Below are 17187 nucleotides of genomic sequence, written 5' to 3'. Positions count from 1 at the left end.
GATGCATGTTTTCTGATTTCTTTACCATGAACATATTGCAGCCCTGGTGGATTAAGCAATTTCGGGCATACTTGGGCCTTTAGTATTGTTTCCAGAATTTTATTTTGTAACCTTTGCAAAATGTTTGTTGGTTTTAAGACTACTTCATAATCCAGTATTTTTTTTAGTAAGAACATATTTAGAACAGACTTCGCACCAAAAAGCCTCAATATAGTTTTTTGAAATTGAAATATGCAAATATGCATGAATTTCTGGTAAATTTAGTTATATCATATTCTTTCTGCGAGATACTGCTTTCATTATTATTTCTGATTTTTTTTTTTTCAATTTTGTGTTTTTGACGAAAAATTTTTTATGCAGTATTTATGTACGTTCAATGCTAAAATGGATACCATGCATTTATTATTCATTGTTAATAGTCGTTTTTCAATTAACATTAAACATATGTTTTATCTATTCTACCGATCATTGATAAAAACAAATCTAAGTTATTAATATTTTGCTTTTAAATATTCTCATGTTATCTATCTAAACTATTTTTTTTGACTGTTGATATGAACTTTCGCATAATTATCATATATTTTAAGGTTCAAAAGATGGCAAAATATTATTTATATTTTTTCCTGGTGATGGTTTATGTGATCATGTGGCGGTTTGATTTGGTAAATGTAAATTAGTGAAATTTAAATACACGCAGTTTCGAATTTCCTCGTAGCATAGATTATTATCCTTTCTGGTATTTAAATGACCTTTTAAAAATTCTAGTTTTTCTTATGTGTGTGCTTCTGCTTTAACAAGATGAAATCTCTGTCTCTTCATATATGTTTTCTTGTGTGTATTTAAATAAAACTCGGTAATGGGTTCACGACCTTGGCTGATTCTAAAACGAATTGTTTGCTTGTAAATAAAAATAAACCGCATTTAACTAGTATACGCATGTCTATAAATCATTTTGTTTTAAGAAAAACAACCTTGACATTGATATTTGTGGAATTGGATGTACTTAAGCCAATGCATTTCCAATTATTATCATAAGCTTTATTTATTTTCAAGACAAATGTAACAAATGTAACAAGACAGAGTACCAATAAGTATATCTAAAATTCGGATATTCTTGCATATCCGAATCTGTTATGTACAAACTTAAACATGATATACTTTACTCGTGTAATTAGTAACTTCTCATCTTATGCAAGAGTTTTAGAAATACTATGTTAGATACATTGAACAGAGGTTACAAATTTTTATGATCATGCGACTTAAATACCACATTTATTATTGTCATACTTTCAAAATTTACGATTCTTAGAACAATTTTTTTTTTAAATTGCAAATAACAAACTGAATATGTATTTTAGTTTTGGTGATAACTCATTTTGAAAATACTGCTATCGAAATATTTTAGTTTATATAATGTGGTATGGGGTGCAAATAGTATCGTATAGAATAGCATATATGCGTCGTTATAATCGATTTGTTGACGCTGTATATATAAATATAGAAGAATATTTTAGATATAGAAAATATTAGTAAATATTTTTCTTCAATTTAAATTTTAATCTTTTGCTAATCACAGTATTTTATAATCAAAAACTACAATTACACTATATAATACTTTAAAAACAAAATTGCATATTTTTTTGTCCATATGAGTATAAATTTTCTGATCGCTGTTAAAAAAATAAAAAATAAAAATAAACTAAATATAAGTATAATATTTTTGTGTTATGATGTTTGTTGCAATACTCCTCCGAAACGGCTTGACCGATCTTTATGAACTTTTATAATCAAGTTCAGTTTGATTGAGAATCGGCCTAACATCTATTTTTTTATATCCCTGAGTTTTAAGCATGGGCCGTTCTTAAGATTGTTTTCAATTTTTGGATCATTTTTTCTTATTTCATTTTTTTCATTCAATTTTTATAATCCAGGTTACTTTGATTGAGAATTGGCTAAGATCTATTTTTTATATCCTTAAGACTTTTTTTCGGTTTTTGGACCAATTTTTCATATTTTATTTTTTTTTATAATTCGTAATTAAAAAACTTAAATATATGCCTTAAATTTTCACCCTCTTGCTACGAACTCCAATTTCGTAAGTCATTTTATCATCTAAAAATAAGGGTTTTGATCATATTTTATACTTTTTTTTCATTGCTTTGTTAACTACATACTGCCCCAATTTTTAATCTTCTTCGCACAAATTCCTGTTTTGTTTACAATATATAGCACCATAGAAATTTTCTAGAATCTAGAAAATACTTTACATTACAATCATGGAAAAACGTTTTCGGGGTCATCATCTAGTAATATATATAATATATATATATATATATATATATATATAATATATATATAATATATTATATATATAATATATTATATATATATATATATATAATGGGCCATTATCTTTTATTTTTAAATTAGCAAGTAACTTTTATGGCCCACATACAAATTACAAACCTCTGGTTGTGTGACGACCTTAAATTATTATTAGTAGCGTTTTTGTTCCAATGAGCGCTAGAATAATTTTTTACATTTCAACATTCTTATATAAGAATACGACGTAACAATATTAAATTATGTTTAGTGTGACTTGATTTGTTAAACAATGTGATAGTGGAATTAATAATATATTTTACTTAGTTTGTGAAAATAGTGCAAATTTATTTAAAGGATTTTGCGGTGCGAGTTCTTGAAAAGGTTAATCAAATTTTACTATATATAATATAATTTAAAATAACAACAAGGATTTAATTCTGTATATTTCAGTATTTCAGTCTGTAATATTATCTTATCATTGCAAATACAACTGAAGTAATTCAAAGAATTTGCAGCGTACCAGAATATTATATTATATACAAAATAATCACATAATTACAACAATTATAAAGTGATGTAGTAACACAGTCATTTAATAACATAGCAATATTTGAAAATTGAGTCGTTTAACATTTTGTGTGATATTTAGGGTTTTTTTACAAGCAGAAAGCTTTTATAGAAGCTTGGAAAGTCGCCATTTGATCGAGGCTAGCATTAATTATTTATTAATTAAAAAAATAAGTTTTAGTTCTATATTATAGTTATCAAAATATTGTTATACTTTACGTATCGAATTGAAGATCAACTATTGAATTGTATGCAACATTGCATGAATTTAGCACAATATCTTTTGTACACTGATAATTGTAAAATTTCTAATTTACCAAATATCTACTCAGTTGTAAAAATATAAAATATCTTATATACAAAAAGGTCATAATATTGATGACTTCTAATTTGCAAATAGCAAAAATGCCGGTGAAGGGCTATTTTCTTTTAGAAACATTTCCATCTATATTTCCAAGTGAAAAACCATGTCATTACTGCTTGACATGCGAATGCAATCAAATTACGAATTTGAATTAGTATTTATAACAAAATAAATCAATTGTGAATTAAGAATGTAACATTCTGATTATGTTCCATATCCAAGAAGTTATCCTCATTCAATTATTATGTTTGCAAATCACCATTTCTCTAAAAATTTTGATCTGAGATTTACTATTCTTGATCTGACGAGAAAATTTCATTTGTAGACAATATGAACGTTACTACCGAAATAAATATAGATATTTTTCGATCAGACAAACTATTTTACAGTGAGAACGCTATGTGGGCCAGAGTCTGGTGTTTATATATGTTATTTTGGCACTATACCAAGTCGGTTTTGGTTACATTCAAATTTTCATTCTTTTTTATGCAACAATAAAATTTATTCTTTACTTTTTATTTTTTGTACTTCTATATTTTACTAAACATGTTTCTTCTTACACTGTTTGAGCTTATATACACATAATCTTTAAATTTAAAATTTTTATACTGGATATAATGATTTATTTTTTTAGTTCAAACTTAAATATGTACTTTAAGTGAACTCAAATGCATATTAAGGAGTGTTTGTGATTTGTATTACTAATAAGTTATTCCCTACGAAGGCCTTAATACTGTAATTAATTTGTTAATCTACTCATTGATAATAATGTATTTATTTAAATTATAATATTACTATAAATTGTAGGTTATTTAAATTTCTATTAAAAATTTTCTACTAGGCATTTATCTATACTTTGTAAGGCCTAAATTTTTTTGTTTGTAGCAATTTATATCATAAGAATTATTTCACATGGTTTGCTCGGATATTTAGCATTTTTTAATTTATCATACATTTGTTGATTTTATCTGAATGTTATGAATTCAATGGAATGAACATAAAAACAAATTTTTCAGTGTTTGTTCAAAAAAATTCTTCGATCGTGTATCATGTATAATATAACATCAATAATCATCAAATTTGAACATATATTGAGCTTCCTTAATCATAGCTTTTTTTCAGTCTTTACAAAAGGATATTATTAGAAAAGAAAGTTATTATAGAATTTTGTACAAGGGAAATTATGATGTTGCTAGTATAGGGGTTCGAAAAATAAAACGTATTATGGCTGGTACCAGTATAAATTTTGATAAATGCTTGCATTTTTGACATTTATGAAGTTATTCTAAGAGTTATCTATAATAAGAGCTTTATCCAGTAATAAAATCCACCCTATACATATTTTTTAGTTCTCTGAAGTGGTCCTTTTGTACATGTGGATTATTTAGCCTAAAATTATAGTAATTCATCAGTTGCTCCTTATTTATGTATTAAATAAAAATACTTTTTATACTTTTTGAACATCTCATATATATATATATATATATATATATATATATATATATATATATATATATATATATTAATTTAGAAATATGAACAAACAATACTCTTTTTTGCACTAATTTATTAAATAATAATTTTACAAACGTTTCGAGACTAGGTTTGTCTCATCATCAGTGTGTTATAATTTAAAATCTAAAACAAGGAAATCTAAATTAGCATTATATGTTATCCGTTACAAGTCCTTTTGCAGTAAAAGGAAAGGAACACATAATGCTAATTTAGATTTCCATATTTTAGATTTTAAATTATAACACACTGATGAGACAAACCTAGTCTCGAAACGTTTGTAAAATTATTATTTAATAAATTAGTGCAAAAAAGATTGTTGTTTGTTCATATTTCTAAATTAATATCTATCCACTCAGAATACATTTGTTATATATATATATATATATATATATATATATATATATTAGGGTGGTCCTTAATATGGATGTTTTTGAATTTCCTTGCTCCCAGTGGCTCAAATTCCAAATTGATAAAAAAAACCTCTGAAAGTTCTAAGTCTTAATATTAACTTTAAGATAGTTAAGATAGCTTTGAAGATATATTCGTCAAAATATTAATAAAGTAATTCGATAATATGCATTGAACTTCAGTCGCTTCAGAATTAAAAATTGTGAAAAACAAATATTTTCAAAATTACGTAACTTATATGAACCTTCTAAATATTATAATCCGAAGCTTAAAGATTATAAAAATAGAATAAAATCAATATAATATCGAATTTGATATAAATTGAACATACCAAAATCATCAGAAAATTATGCACTAAATGCTCTCTATTTAATTTAATAAAGATAAGATAAGAAGTATAGAAAAAGGATTATATGAAGAAGAAGATAGTATGAAATTGAAGATTGTATAGAATAATGTAAGTGGCTAAATAAATGCTCGAGTAAGGGAGGCAAATTAAAAATATTTTTTTAAAATGCAATTTTTAAATGACAATTTAAGCGAAACTATGGTGACATAGTTGACTGTCTTACGTTTTTTAATAATAATATTTTTAAGAGATACCTTTAAGTATCAAAGTAAACATTTCACATTGCTACTGAATTAAGAAAACGGAAATATATTGTTTATAAATTTCTAACCATGGTAAAAATGAGGTGATGTGAATGGAAATGGAAACCGCAAAATTTAAATTTTTATTTTACATCCTCCGCATTTTAAAATATAAGTGTATATGATGACGTATGTGTATGTAAAGTATGTATGTACAAATAAATGTATGTATAAATGAGCGTATATAAATATATATATATATATATATATATATATATATATGTGTGTGTGTGTGTGTGTGTGTGTGTATGTGCGTGTGTACGTCGTATTATTTATAAGACAAAGTCTAGACTTAAATTACTTTCGTTCATTAGCATTTTCTTACTTTTTTATTTACTTTAGAGTTTTTAAATAATTTAATTTTCCATATTAAAAATATGGACCAATGTCAATATAGTTTTTGTGTACTCAATAAATTTACTTTCATTCGTTTTTCGTTTACATTATTTCATTTCTTCAGCCACATATATATTGTATCCGTTCAGTTGTTTCATGTAGTTTTTCGTAACATATATGCATTTATATTATTCATTGGTGTAATGCTATGTATTTCATTGTTTGAAGGGTTTGTTCTAACATATATTTGTGTATTTTTTCAGCAGTTATAAAATAAATTTGAATCATGTTCGTGGACGATCCAGCCAAGTGAGTTCTTTTCATTTTTCATATATTCATGTATTTGCATGTTCATAAATTGTTTTCATTCACGTGACGGTTTCATTGTCTTATAAAGTATATGTTTGATTCAATCTTAAAAGCATTGTCTTCTGGCGAATGAAATTTTGTTATGTCAGCTTTTTCGCCACAAAAATTGATAATCGAATCGTCACAATGTATGCATTATTTATAAGACACACATTTTGCTTTTGTAGAATAATATTGAAATTGCGAACAATGTCGGTATTGCAAACAGTTTGTAATGATTTTCCTGTCTGATCCACATTGAGAAATGGAATTCAGTCTTTGTACATAATTTGCTATGAAAAGATATAGCACGTTTGATACATTGCTTGGAATAATATACATCATACAAACTATATAAATATATGCTAAAATAAGTGAAAATTAAGTGCAATTATAAAAATATAATAGTTTTACACGATCAAGTTTTAGCCTGGTTTGAAATACGCTTGGTAGAATTGATGTTGTTCAAATATAGTGTTAATTGCATGGCTTACATTCGAAATTATATAAACAATTGATTAGTATAGTACATAATAGCAATCACAACAGTTTTGTTGTGTGTTCGCAAACTGTACACTACAACTTTTTCCGAGAAACTTTTTGCAATAGAATAAGAGCCAAAGTAAACATTTCTTGAAATTAATGGCCGTTGAGAGTTTCAATTTTTTCGATTGAAACAATTTTAATTTTTTTATAAAGTGTCTCTCCTTTTGTCTCATAATTATCATTGCATTACACGTAGAACAGATTAACACCTGCATTTTTATTTTGATAAAATTGGTACAGAAACTAGTAGTAGTAGTACTATAGGCGATAAGAAAAATGTATCTTGGCTAAATTCAAGACTGTGACTTTTTATGAAGGGTGATGTAATCTCTATTATTTCGAAAATACTTACGAATTTACCTTTTTAGTTTTTATTTTTACTTAATCTATGAAGAATTAGTAATAGAAATTATATGATTACCAATAAAATCGAAATTTCAACTAGGCATCGCTTGTGCTTCCAGCTGCACATAATTTAGATAAATTTATTTGCATGCATATGCGTTGTTATTAGTATTAATATTGATTAGGAGCGCGACCTAAATTATGATTAAGTAATTTTTTCTCAATTTTGGTAAAAGTTTTATTCAAACAATAGTACATACAAATGTCGGAAACAATCCTTGTTCCTTCTATATGTTGTACCTAAATGTTTTTTATGCATGTATATCTAAGCACATAAGTTTTTGTTTGTCATTGTACTTTCGAATATTAGATGAAACGTATGAACATAAAAAAATTTATGAATACTTACTCTACCTACTTCATATTTACATCTCAACTTATAATAAAGTTTCAAAAAGAGTGCACTGTGGTGAGTGGTATGTGCACTCTAAAACAAAAGAAATAAATTTATGTTGTATTATTGTTAGAATTACTGACTTTAATATGTTTGGTATCAACGAATGATATAATATATTTTATATTAAATATTATTTTAATATACAAGATTATCAAAATTATACGTAGAAAAGTCCAAGATCTTTTAAACATATTACTGCTACCTAATATAGTTTTTGTTAATGCTTTACAATTGTATGTAATTTGATATACAATGCAGAATTTATATAATTAAATTAGGTACATATTTACATATTTATTCAAAAGGCAAATAAGCAGTTTACCTTTATTTCAATGAATTGTATTTCAATGAATGTACAGGTATTATGAATGAAGTGCATATAGTCTTTAAACTAAATACTTCGGGATCATGTTTATAAATCTTATGTGTTTCTATTTACGAGTAAGGTTTCTGATTTCAGATCCAAAGTTCAAACATTCAAACGATTAGATAGAATAGGAAGGCTTTTTTTATCTTATTGAGATAATTAAACACTTATGATAAGGCAACCTGGATACTCATCTGAAATAGTGACCATTTCAGTAGGTAGTCAGTGATATGAGTGATTAGTGATTTTTATATTGCGTGCGTTATTTTTGGAAATAGTTATATAATGGTCAAGTATGTTACACATTTAATATATTTGCAATTGCTAGACGATATCAAAGTAAAAAATCGAGCCTTATTTTCATATAATATTTATATCCAAAATTTGAAAATATGGGTTTAAAGAGAATATCACGCTTTTGGCATATAATTTTACATTATTTTTAGTGCTATTATGAAAATCGAACTTCCAACAAATTGAAATTGTGCGACAAAATAAAAAAGTGTTGTTTTTCAATTTTATTTTTTAAGTCGTTATTTTCAGTTCGTTTTTGGTGATTTTTTCTTACTTTTGCTATCTCATTTTTTTCAGATTTTCATATCAGATTTCATTTATCATTTTAGTTGTGACTTCAGTTAAGCTAATACATAATTCTGAATAAAATTCTCTATTTTGCTTTTTTTTTAATATAAAGATGAAATGTGTGTAATTTTTCGATTAGTTTTTTATACTTTTGAGACTTGCTTCAATTTCGTCAATTTATTGAAAGATAATTTCAATAGCAATTACAAACACGTATTATTTTACCGTTTTTGATTAAAAAATCAAGCTGCTTACGATAAAATTGTTCGCATGTAAATGGTTATGAAAATTTATTTGCTAAATATAAATTTGTAGTTACTATTATATAAAATGAATGAACGTATACTTATTATGTCTTTCGTGACTGTATCGGATGGTTGAATTTACTATTACCTTCAATTGCAATTACAGCAGTTAAATTTGCTGATTAAAATATTTTCGTTTTCATTTAATCAAATTCCACGATTTTTATAACTCTTGTTTGTTTCAATCACAGACCTATGGGCTACGCTTGCCAAATAAAAATTTAAAATGTGTAGATCGAGTAATCTTAAAGCTTTTACTTTTAATTAATTTTATAATTTATTAAAAAAAAGTCTTTTTGTGCGCAAAAATTTTACTATTTCTGTAAGTTTCTGTAAGATTTTCGTATAACTGCGCAGAAATCGATGCACTAACGCTATGCTGCAAAAAGTTTAAATTCTTAAAAGTTCGTACATCTTTGAAACATTGTAAACAAATATATGAGATCTAAATAATGTAATTGCAAAAATAATTTTAGTAATAATATTAATAAAACAAATATAATATAATTTAATGCATATGCACATGTTATATATTAAAGCTGATATTTTAAGTTATTTCCAATTAATATCGCCGCTCGCCGTATACGTGAAAACATATTGAATATTTATTTCTAATGTTTACGTATTGATTGTGTTTATGCAGAATTTAATCTAATCAATGTTTAAAGTTGCCAGGTTTTTCATATTAATGAGCATTCTTATCTTTACCAATTAAATAAACGTCGCAGCAATTGCCAATGTAACATTTAAATTTATTTTGCTTTACTGATATTTAATAGTATTAAATAATAACGTTAATTGCTATAGGTATTATATGTATATTTTTAAACAAAATGGAATAATGGCAGAGAAGTTGATATTTAAATATAAATTGAGAGAAGTTGACACTCAATTTAATTGATTAAACTTATTGCATATTGTATTTATTCTACAATAATGCTGAATTCACTATACATTTTGCTTGATTACAAACATTAATGATGTGACAAACAATTTTTATTTTTGTAATTTTATTTGCACAAAAATAGCAAATGCATAATAATTGGTTGTCTAAGAATGTTAGAACGACAATAACACTACTTTTCAGCCCGATCACGTTATGATATTCTACTAAGATTTAACGCTTGTTTACTTAAAACTAACAAATTATTAAATTAGTATTCATGCGCAATTCATGAGTACTTTGTCTCTTTAAAAATCTGCTAATTAGAGGCACATCGTTATTGCTCTCAAAGCTAATATTACTAAATGTCTGTCTCATGACTAAGGAAATCATCGTAATGTCAAATTAATCAAACATATATTTTATGAATTTTAGCATGGACTCCGTGTGGGTGTCTTCCGCCATGGGTGCCCTCAAGGCATTGGCACTGGTTTGTGATATAATAACATTTCCAGTATATTTGGTTCTTCAACAACCATGGAAACAAAGGCAACTCGCCAAAAGGCCAAAGGTAAACGAAAGGGAGAAATAATATTAACTTGTTAGTAGTATATGTCATAGGTTTCCAAACTTTTTTGTGACGTGGACTCCTTGGACTTCGTCATGGACCCACTATTTACTAGATATAGATTTGTTCTTATAATTTTTTAACTGTGCTAAGTTTATTATAAAATATTTGAAGTAAAATCACATGTTACTTAGGCACATTTATCAATTAAATATAAAATAATAATAAAAAGTAAAGTACATGTTTAATTATCAACATTTGGCAAAAATTTTGTAAAGTTTAAACTTACATCTCGCGGCTAATGATGTCATATATACATGTTTTTTTTTTTTTGAAGTAAAACTTCTTTAGGCGCAACTAGGGTGTAAATCCGTACAAATGCAACGGAAATGCGTTACGATAGAACTGTACGTCATTCGCTCTCGATGAAATCATTTCAATACGGGTCGATTGTGATTAGTCGTCGTGTATGTGAATAAAGATCTGTCGTTGTACACGTACCGATATCAACAAGGAAATTTTCATTGATAAATAAACATTTTAAAGTTACATCGTAGTACAAATCTTGATTTAATGAAAAATGCCTGAATCAGAAGAATATTTTACCCTGTTCCTTGAAAATTATTAAAATGGAAAAGATTTTTTAGGCAAGATAGATATTACAGCTGTTCAAAGAATGAGATTATATCGCCACAATATAATAGCACAAATGTTTAAATTGACCATTTTCGCGTGGTTTATTTTTTTAAATTAATAATCCAAATCGACATTTTGCTTGAACGTGTATTCTAATACTAATAAAAATTTCACTCTGGATTTTTTTTTTAAATATGTACTTTGTAATAGCGATGTTATCTGATTTGTAGAGTAGTCTACGTAGTTTCTGTTTATGACAAATGCATATTTCTCTGAATACTTTGAGAGAAATATTTTCTCATTTTTCTCAATTATTATGCAAAATATTTTCCGGTATTCTAATATTTTCATCACTGTTATATTTGATTTTTTATTAGGCAAAACAAGTGCACATGGATGAAAATAGTGTCACATACAGAGCAGTGGGAGAGCCCAGGTCACATCATGTTCGGCTGCTCCGGGAAGGAGTGGACACTTTAGAAAAAATGTTTAAATTTGTTGCAAAGACGCATGGTAATAAAAGATGTTTAGGTACTAGAGAAATTTTGGGCGAAGAGGATGAAACGCAACCCAACGGCCGAGTTTTCAAGAAGGTAACTAAATAATATTTGCACTCTTCATTTATTACTAGTTTTCTTTTTTTATCATCCGACTTCGAATAGTACATACCCAATACGCAATATCTCAATTTAGTCAATTATGTTAGTTATGATAACACTTATTTGTTATTTTAAATTCAAAACAACTAAGCAATTCGTAATGCAGTTTATATACCACCAGGTAAGAATAGTTTTGGATTATATTTTTAATACGTTCTAACGATTATAACGTAAAGTGCTAATGGTGTTTAAAAAATGTTTGCTTCATTCCTAGAAATTTAATAAATGTTCTAATTTTGGAAAAATACAATATTTTTTATAATTGTGATAAACTTTATTTCAGTATAATATGGGTGATTATAAATGGAAAAGTTTCAGTGAAGTGGATCACCTCGCTACATCTTTTGGCAAAGGTTTGAGAGAATTAGGAAACAAACCACGGGAAAATGTCGTTATTTTTGCTGAAACAAGAGCGGAATGGATGATATCTGCACATGGTTGTTTTAAGCAAAGCATTCCTGGTAAGTATATTTATAATTCACAACTTAAAAATCTGAATGCAACTTCGGTTTTGATTTTAGAGCCGGTAAATTTTTTGAGTCAAATTGGACATGCAACTCGCGAGATATAAATTTTAGTGAAAAAATGACTGAAATGTGGAAGAGATTGGGAAGGAATATGTTTTGATTCGAGTCAAATAAAAAAAATGAATAAAGTTTTACACAAATTAATTAAATAATTTAGCGTTTATACTATCATGATGCACATGCCAATTATTTACTTATATAATGCCAGATTAAAATATAATTTAATAGTTCAATTATGTATGGTGTACTATATATGTATATTTGATATTCCAAAGAATTGCATTTCAAGTTAATTAAAACCCTAGTTGTTCTTGAGAGAGAATATTTTTTTTTTGTTTTAGTTATATTTAATCCAAAAGAAATTCATAAAAAATCTATTCTACAGTTGTCACAATCTATGCAACTCTGGGTGACGAAGCAATCATTCACGGAATTAATGAAACGGAAGTTACTACTGTGATAACCACGCATGATTTATTGCCAAAGTTCAAAAAGCTGCTAGCTAAAACTCCCAAAGTCAAAACACTGATATATATGGAAGATCAGTTAAAACCAACTGATACGACCGGCTATAAGGAAAATACTAATATAATCTCATATACTGAAGTTGTCAAGCTTGGATCACAAAGTACTCATGGTAAATAGAACATAAACAAACAGCTTTTTATCTAAAGCTGGTCATCTAGTAATCTGGATTACTATTTACTGTTTACTGAGAAATAAACCTATTAAGTGTTTTTTTAATTTTAATGTATAGATACTACGTGTTTTTCATTTTAATGTATAGGAACCAAGGTAAATGACGAATGATCTACGAATTGTGATTAACAATAACCTCTATAATTAAATCTTTGATAGCTAGAACAGATTAATTTCAATTATTCAATAGGCTATCAGCAAATTTATAAGCTACTGATAGATAAATGATCACAATAAATAAAAATAAAATTTCCATAAATAAATTAAAACTCATATTAATTATTACCAATTACTTTTTATACATTTACAGAATGCTGTAGCCCAAACACAAAGGATACTGCAATTATCATGTACACATCTGGTTCTACTGGTGTGCCTAAAGGTGTCATACTTTCACACGGAAATTTAATTGCTACTATTAAGGTATAACAAATTGTTGGAATCAATATGTTTATTGCAATAATTTAATTTATAACTATGTCAATATTTCAGTTATAATAATTTTTGTTTATGAATTATCCAGGCCTTTTGTGATGTGGTCGATATTTATCCTGATGATGTATTACTTGGTTTTCTACCTCTGGCACATGTATTCGAACTTTTGGCGGAATCCGTCTGTCTTTTAACTGGTGTACCAATTGGATATTCAACTCCATTGACTATGATTGACTCGAGTAGTAAAATCAAGAGAGGCACTAAAGGTAAGGTTAATACATAATATTTTTGTCTATGATTTAGATATATCATATTCTTTCATTTTTTATATCTAACATTTTTTCATTTATATAATTGTTGTTAAAATTCATTGATTCGAAATTTGAGTACTTGCTTGAACCATAAATCATCCACATATTTATTAAATTCCCTATGGAGTAGTTTGTTTTCGGGGAAAAAATCTATTTGCTTTTTTTTTTGTTTTCTCGACGTTTCAAGTCGTTCTGAATCGAATATAACCAAATTTGAAGAAAGCGTGTGCGTATGCGCGGGTATGCAAGTCATTTTTTGACTTCACGAGTACATTTTTGGGTGTTTTGCAGATATATCTACTAATTACCGTTGGCGTCTACACTTACATAAAATACATTTTTAGAACCCAAATTACTTGAAATGAAATGTGGTACACAAATTAATTTCATTTATACAATTACAGCTATTATAAGAATGACAATTTGAAAGATATTAATTGGAAATCGTATTTATTATTATATTTTAGTGAAGGCAAAAATGTTATTTTCGAAATAAACAGTTGACCATTTTAGCTAAATAGCAACTTGCCTTAAAACAAAATGCTAATTTTATTGCAACTCTTTACTTTTGTCAAAAATGTTTCAAAGCTATGTTCATTGATATAAATCAAAACTTAAATTTAATATGTAAAAATGTTATTTTAAATATTTTCAGGAGATGCCAGTGTTTTGCATCCAACTTGTATGACTGCGGTTCCATTAATTCTGGACAGGATATCAAAAGGCATAGCAGAAAAAGTCAATAAAAATAGTTCATTTGCAAAAAGTTTATTCAGATTTGCATACGATTATAAGAGTAAATGGGTTCGACGAGGCTATTCAACTCCAATTGTTGACAAGTTAGTATTCAACAAAGTTTCAAGAATTTGAATTATCATTTTGCAAAATGCAAAAGTATATTCACAAAATTATAATCTAAAAATTCACAATGCATATATATGATACATCATTATGATCATATCTTCATTTCACTATTTTTATTATAATTCGAATTTATTTTTATCAATTTAATTCTCATAATGTTCTAATTTTAATTATATTAATTTCTTGGACTGCAGATTGATATTTAGCAAAGTCACTTCACTTTTGGGAGGTCGTGTACGCTTAATTTTATCTGGAGGCGCCCCTCTATCACCAGATACTCATGAACAGATAAAAAATATTTTATGTGCAAATGTTATTCAAGGATATGGACTTACAGAAACTACTTCTTGTGCTACTGTTATGGACAGTAAGTTATTATTAACTTGCTATGAATTAACACATAATTTTATTACAAATAACTTAGTAAATATTTCATTGAGCATGAAAGAAAAATTTTCAAGTAATATAGCCTAATCATATATAGTGACACTGCGACATACAAAATGTTGAATCTCACGAATCTCAAAGCATTTTTTCTCATATAAATACATTGAAATGCCATTAATGCGTTCCAACACTGTTTTTTGTTAAGTTGTTTGAATATTAAAAATAAATTTACCATATTGATTACTAATGGCTATAAAAGTAAATATTATTTTGTAAACTAAAACTTTTTGTAAACTACTGTACTGTACATTAATATTAATTACTGTTAATCTGCTAGCTATTAATAACTATTAATGTATAGTCAAAACTTTTTTTATGGGCAAATCGGTACTGCACAATTCATATATGTTAATATATAATTTAAATGACTGACCATAAAATAATTTACCATCATAAAACAACCAAAATATTTCTATGACAGGGAAATCATTGTTTCAAGAAATTTTATATGTTTATTAACATTTTTCAAGAAAACTCTTACTCTCTCGAAGCTCGTATCACAAGTTTTCGCTAGTATGTCGAAGCAACAAACCGCTCCTGTAGCGGCTCGTATGTCGGGTCATTCGTAAGTCGGGGTACTACTGCATGTGTATTGTATATTTTAATTTTTGTTATTTCAGAATATGATATGAGCATGGGCAGAGCAGGTGCACCAACCACAATGTGTGATATAAAATTAATAAATTGGATTGATGGCAATTACAGAGTCACAAATAAACCTCATCCTCAGGTACATCAAAGTTATGGCGGTATTTTTTTTTTCAAACATGTAATGTAATTATTTTCTTTATTTGCAGGGCGAAATTGTCATAGGTGGGGAAAATGTTTCGGAAGGTTACTACAAACTTCCTGGAAAGACACAAGAAGATTTCTATGATGAAGAAGGGAAGAGATGGTTTAAGACTGGTGATATTGGTGAATTCCATGCTGATGGCGTTTTAAAAATTATTGGTGAGAATATTTTGGTTTTAAGTAGAAATTACAGCGTATTAATTATATCCAATTTAGGAAATAATTTTGGTTGGTTCAAACTATAACTTATTATTAAATTTTCAGATCGCAAGAAAGATTTGGTCAAGCTTCAAGCTGGTGAATATGTTTCTTTAGGCAAAGTAGAGGCAGAATTGAAAACATGCCCAGTTGTAGAAAATATTTGCGTATATGGGGACTCTACCAAACAGTATACAGTTGCTTTGGTTGTACCTAATCCCAAACAATTGCAAGATTTGGCTTTGAGATCTGGTTTAGAAGGCGGAGATGGAATGGAGTTCGAAGAGCTTTGCACTAGCCCAGCTATTGAGAGGGCAGTGGTTAAGGAATTAGCAGAACATGGAAAGAAATGCAAGTTCTCTAAACAAATTTAAATAATTAAGTTAATTTTAATAAAATACATTATTTTGATATAAGGAGTTCAGATTAATAGATGTTTTTCAGCAATCAGCAATGATAAGATTTTTTAAGGTGATCATTTTTAACTTGTAATATTTGATTGCAGGTAAATTGGAAAAGTTTGAAGTGCCTGCAGCTGTAAAATTATGCACAGAAGTCTGGAGCCCAGACATGGGTCTTGTGACAGCTGCATTTAAATTAAAACGAAAGGATATTCAAGAACGTTATCAAGGAGATATCAACAGAATGTATGCCTCATAGTGGTAAGAGGACTATAGATATGCTTATCCATAGACAAAAGAAGAGTATATGCTTATCCTACAGTAGAGAGAGGTATAAAACTGTGTATATGATTCATTTTTATTCTAATTATTAGAGAAACTTAAGTATCACAAAAACATGCCTTTATTAATAATTCTTTCATACAGAAAAGTTTGTGTTGATAGTGCATTAGATTCGATTTGTGATTCAAAAACATTTTTGGTTGCACTTCTAACTCACTTTAAAGAGACGAAAGTTGTGCTCTCTTTGGCAGTATTAATGTTAATTTTTTAAGTAATATGTTCATAGAAATTCATTTTGCTGTGTATATATATATATATATATATATATATATATATTCATTTAGAAATATGAACAAACAACACTCTTTT

General features: G+C 27.2%; 1 protein-coding gene across 1 annotated transcript; it reads left to right on the top strand.

The window, feature by feature from the left end:
* The first annotated feature begins 6452 nt into the window (after positions 1-6452).
* Positions 6453-16795, top strand: LOC113382234 (long-chain-fatty-acid--CoA ligase 4-like). The gene is made up of 13 exons (XM_026620744.1): positions 6453-6475; positions 10435-10570; positions 11581-11796; positions 12146-12323; positions 12775-13026; positions 13399-13511; positions 13612-13789; positions 14490-14673; positions 14893-15065; positions 15766-15875; positions 15943-16096; positions 16202-16486; positions 16641-16795. Exons 1-13 carry the CDS (start codon positions 6453-6455, stop codon positions 16793-16795), a joined length of 2157 nt encoding a protein of 718 aa, XP_026476529.1.
* The last annotated feature ends 392 nt before the right edge of the window (positions 16796-17187 follow it).

Source organism: Ctenocephalides felis, unplaced genomic scaffold (assembly GCF_003426905.1).
Source record: "Ctenocephalides felis isolate EL2017-DRISC unplaced genomic scaffold, ASM342690v1 CF-g0.4_SCAFFOLD_03375, whole genome shotgun sequence".
Lineage (NCBI taxonomy): Eukaryota > Metazoa > Arthropoda > Insecta > Siphonaptera > Pulicidae > Ctenocephalides > Ctenocephalides felis.
Note: the sequence above shows the minus strand (reverse complement) of the source record. Positions and strands in the feature narration are given on the sequence as shown.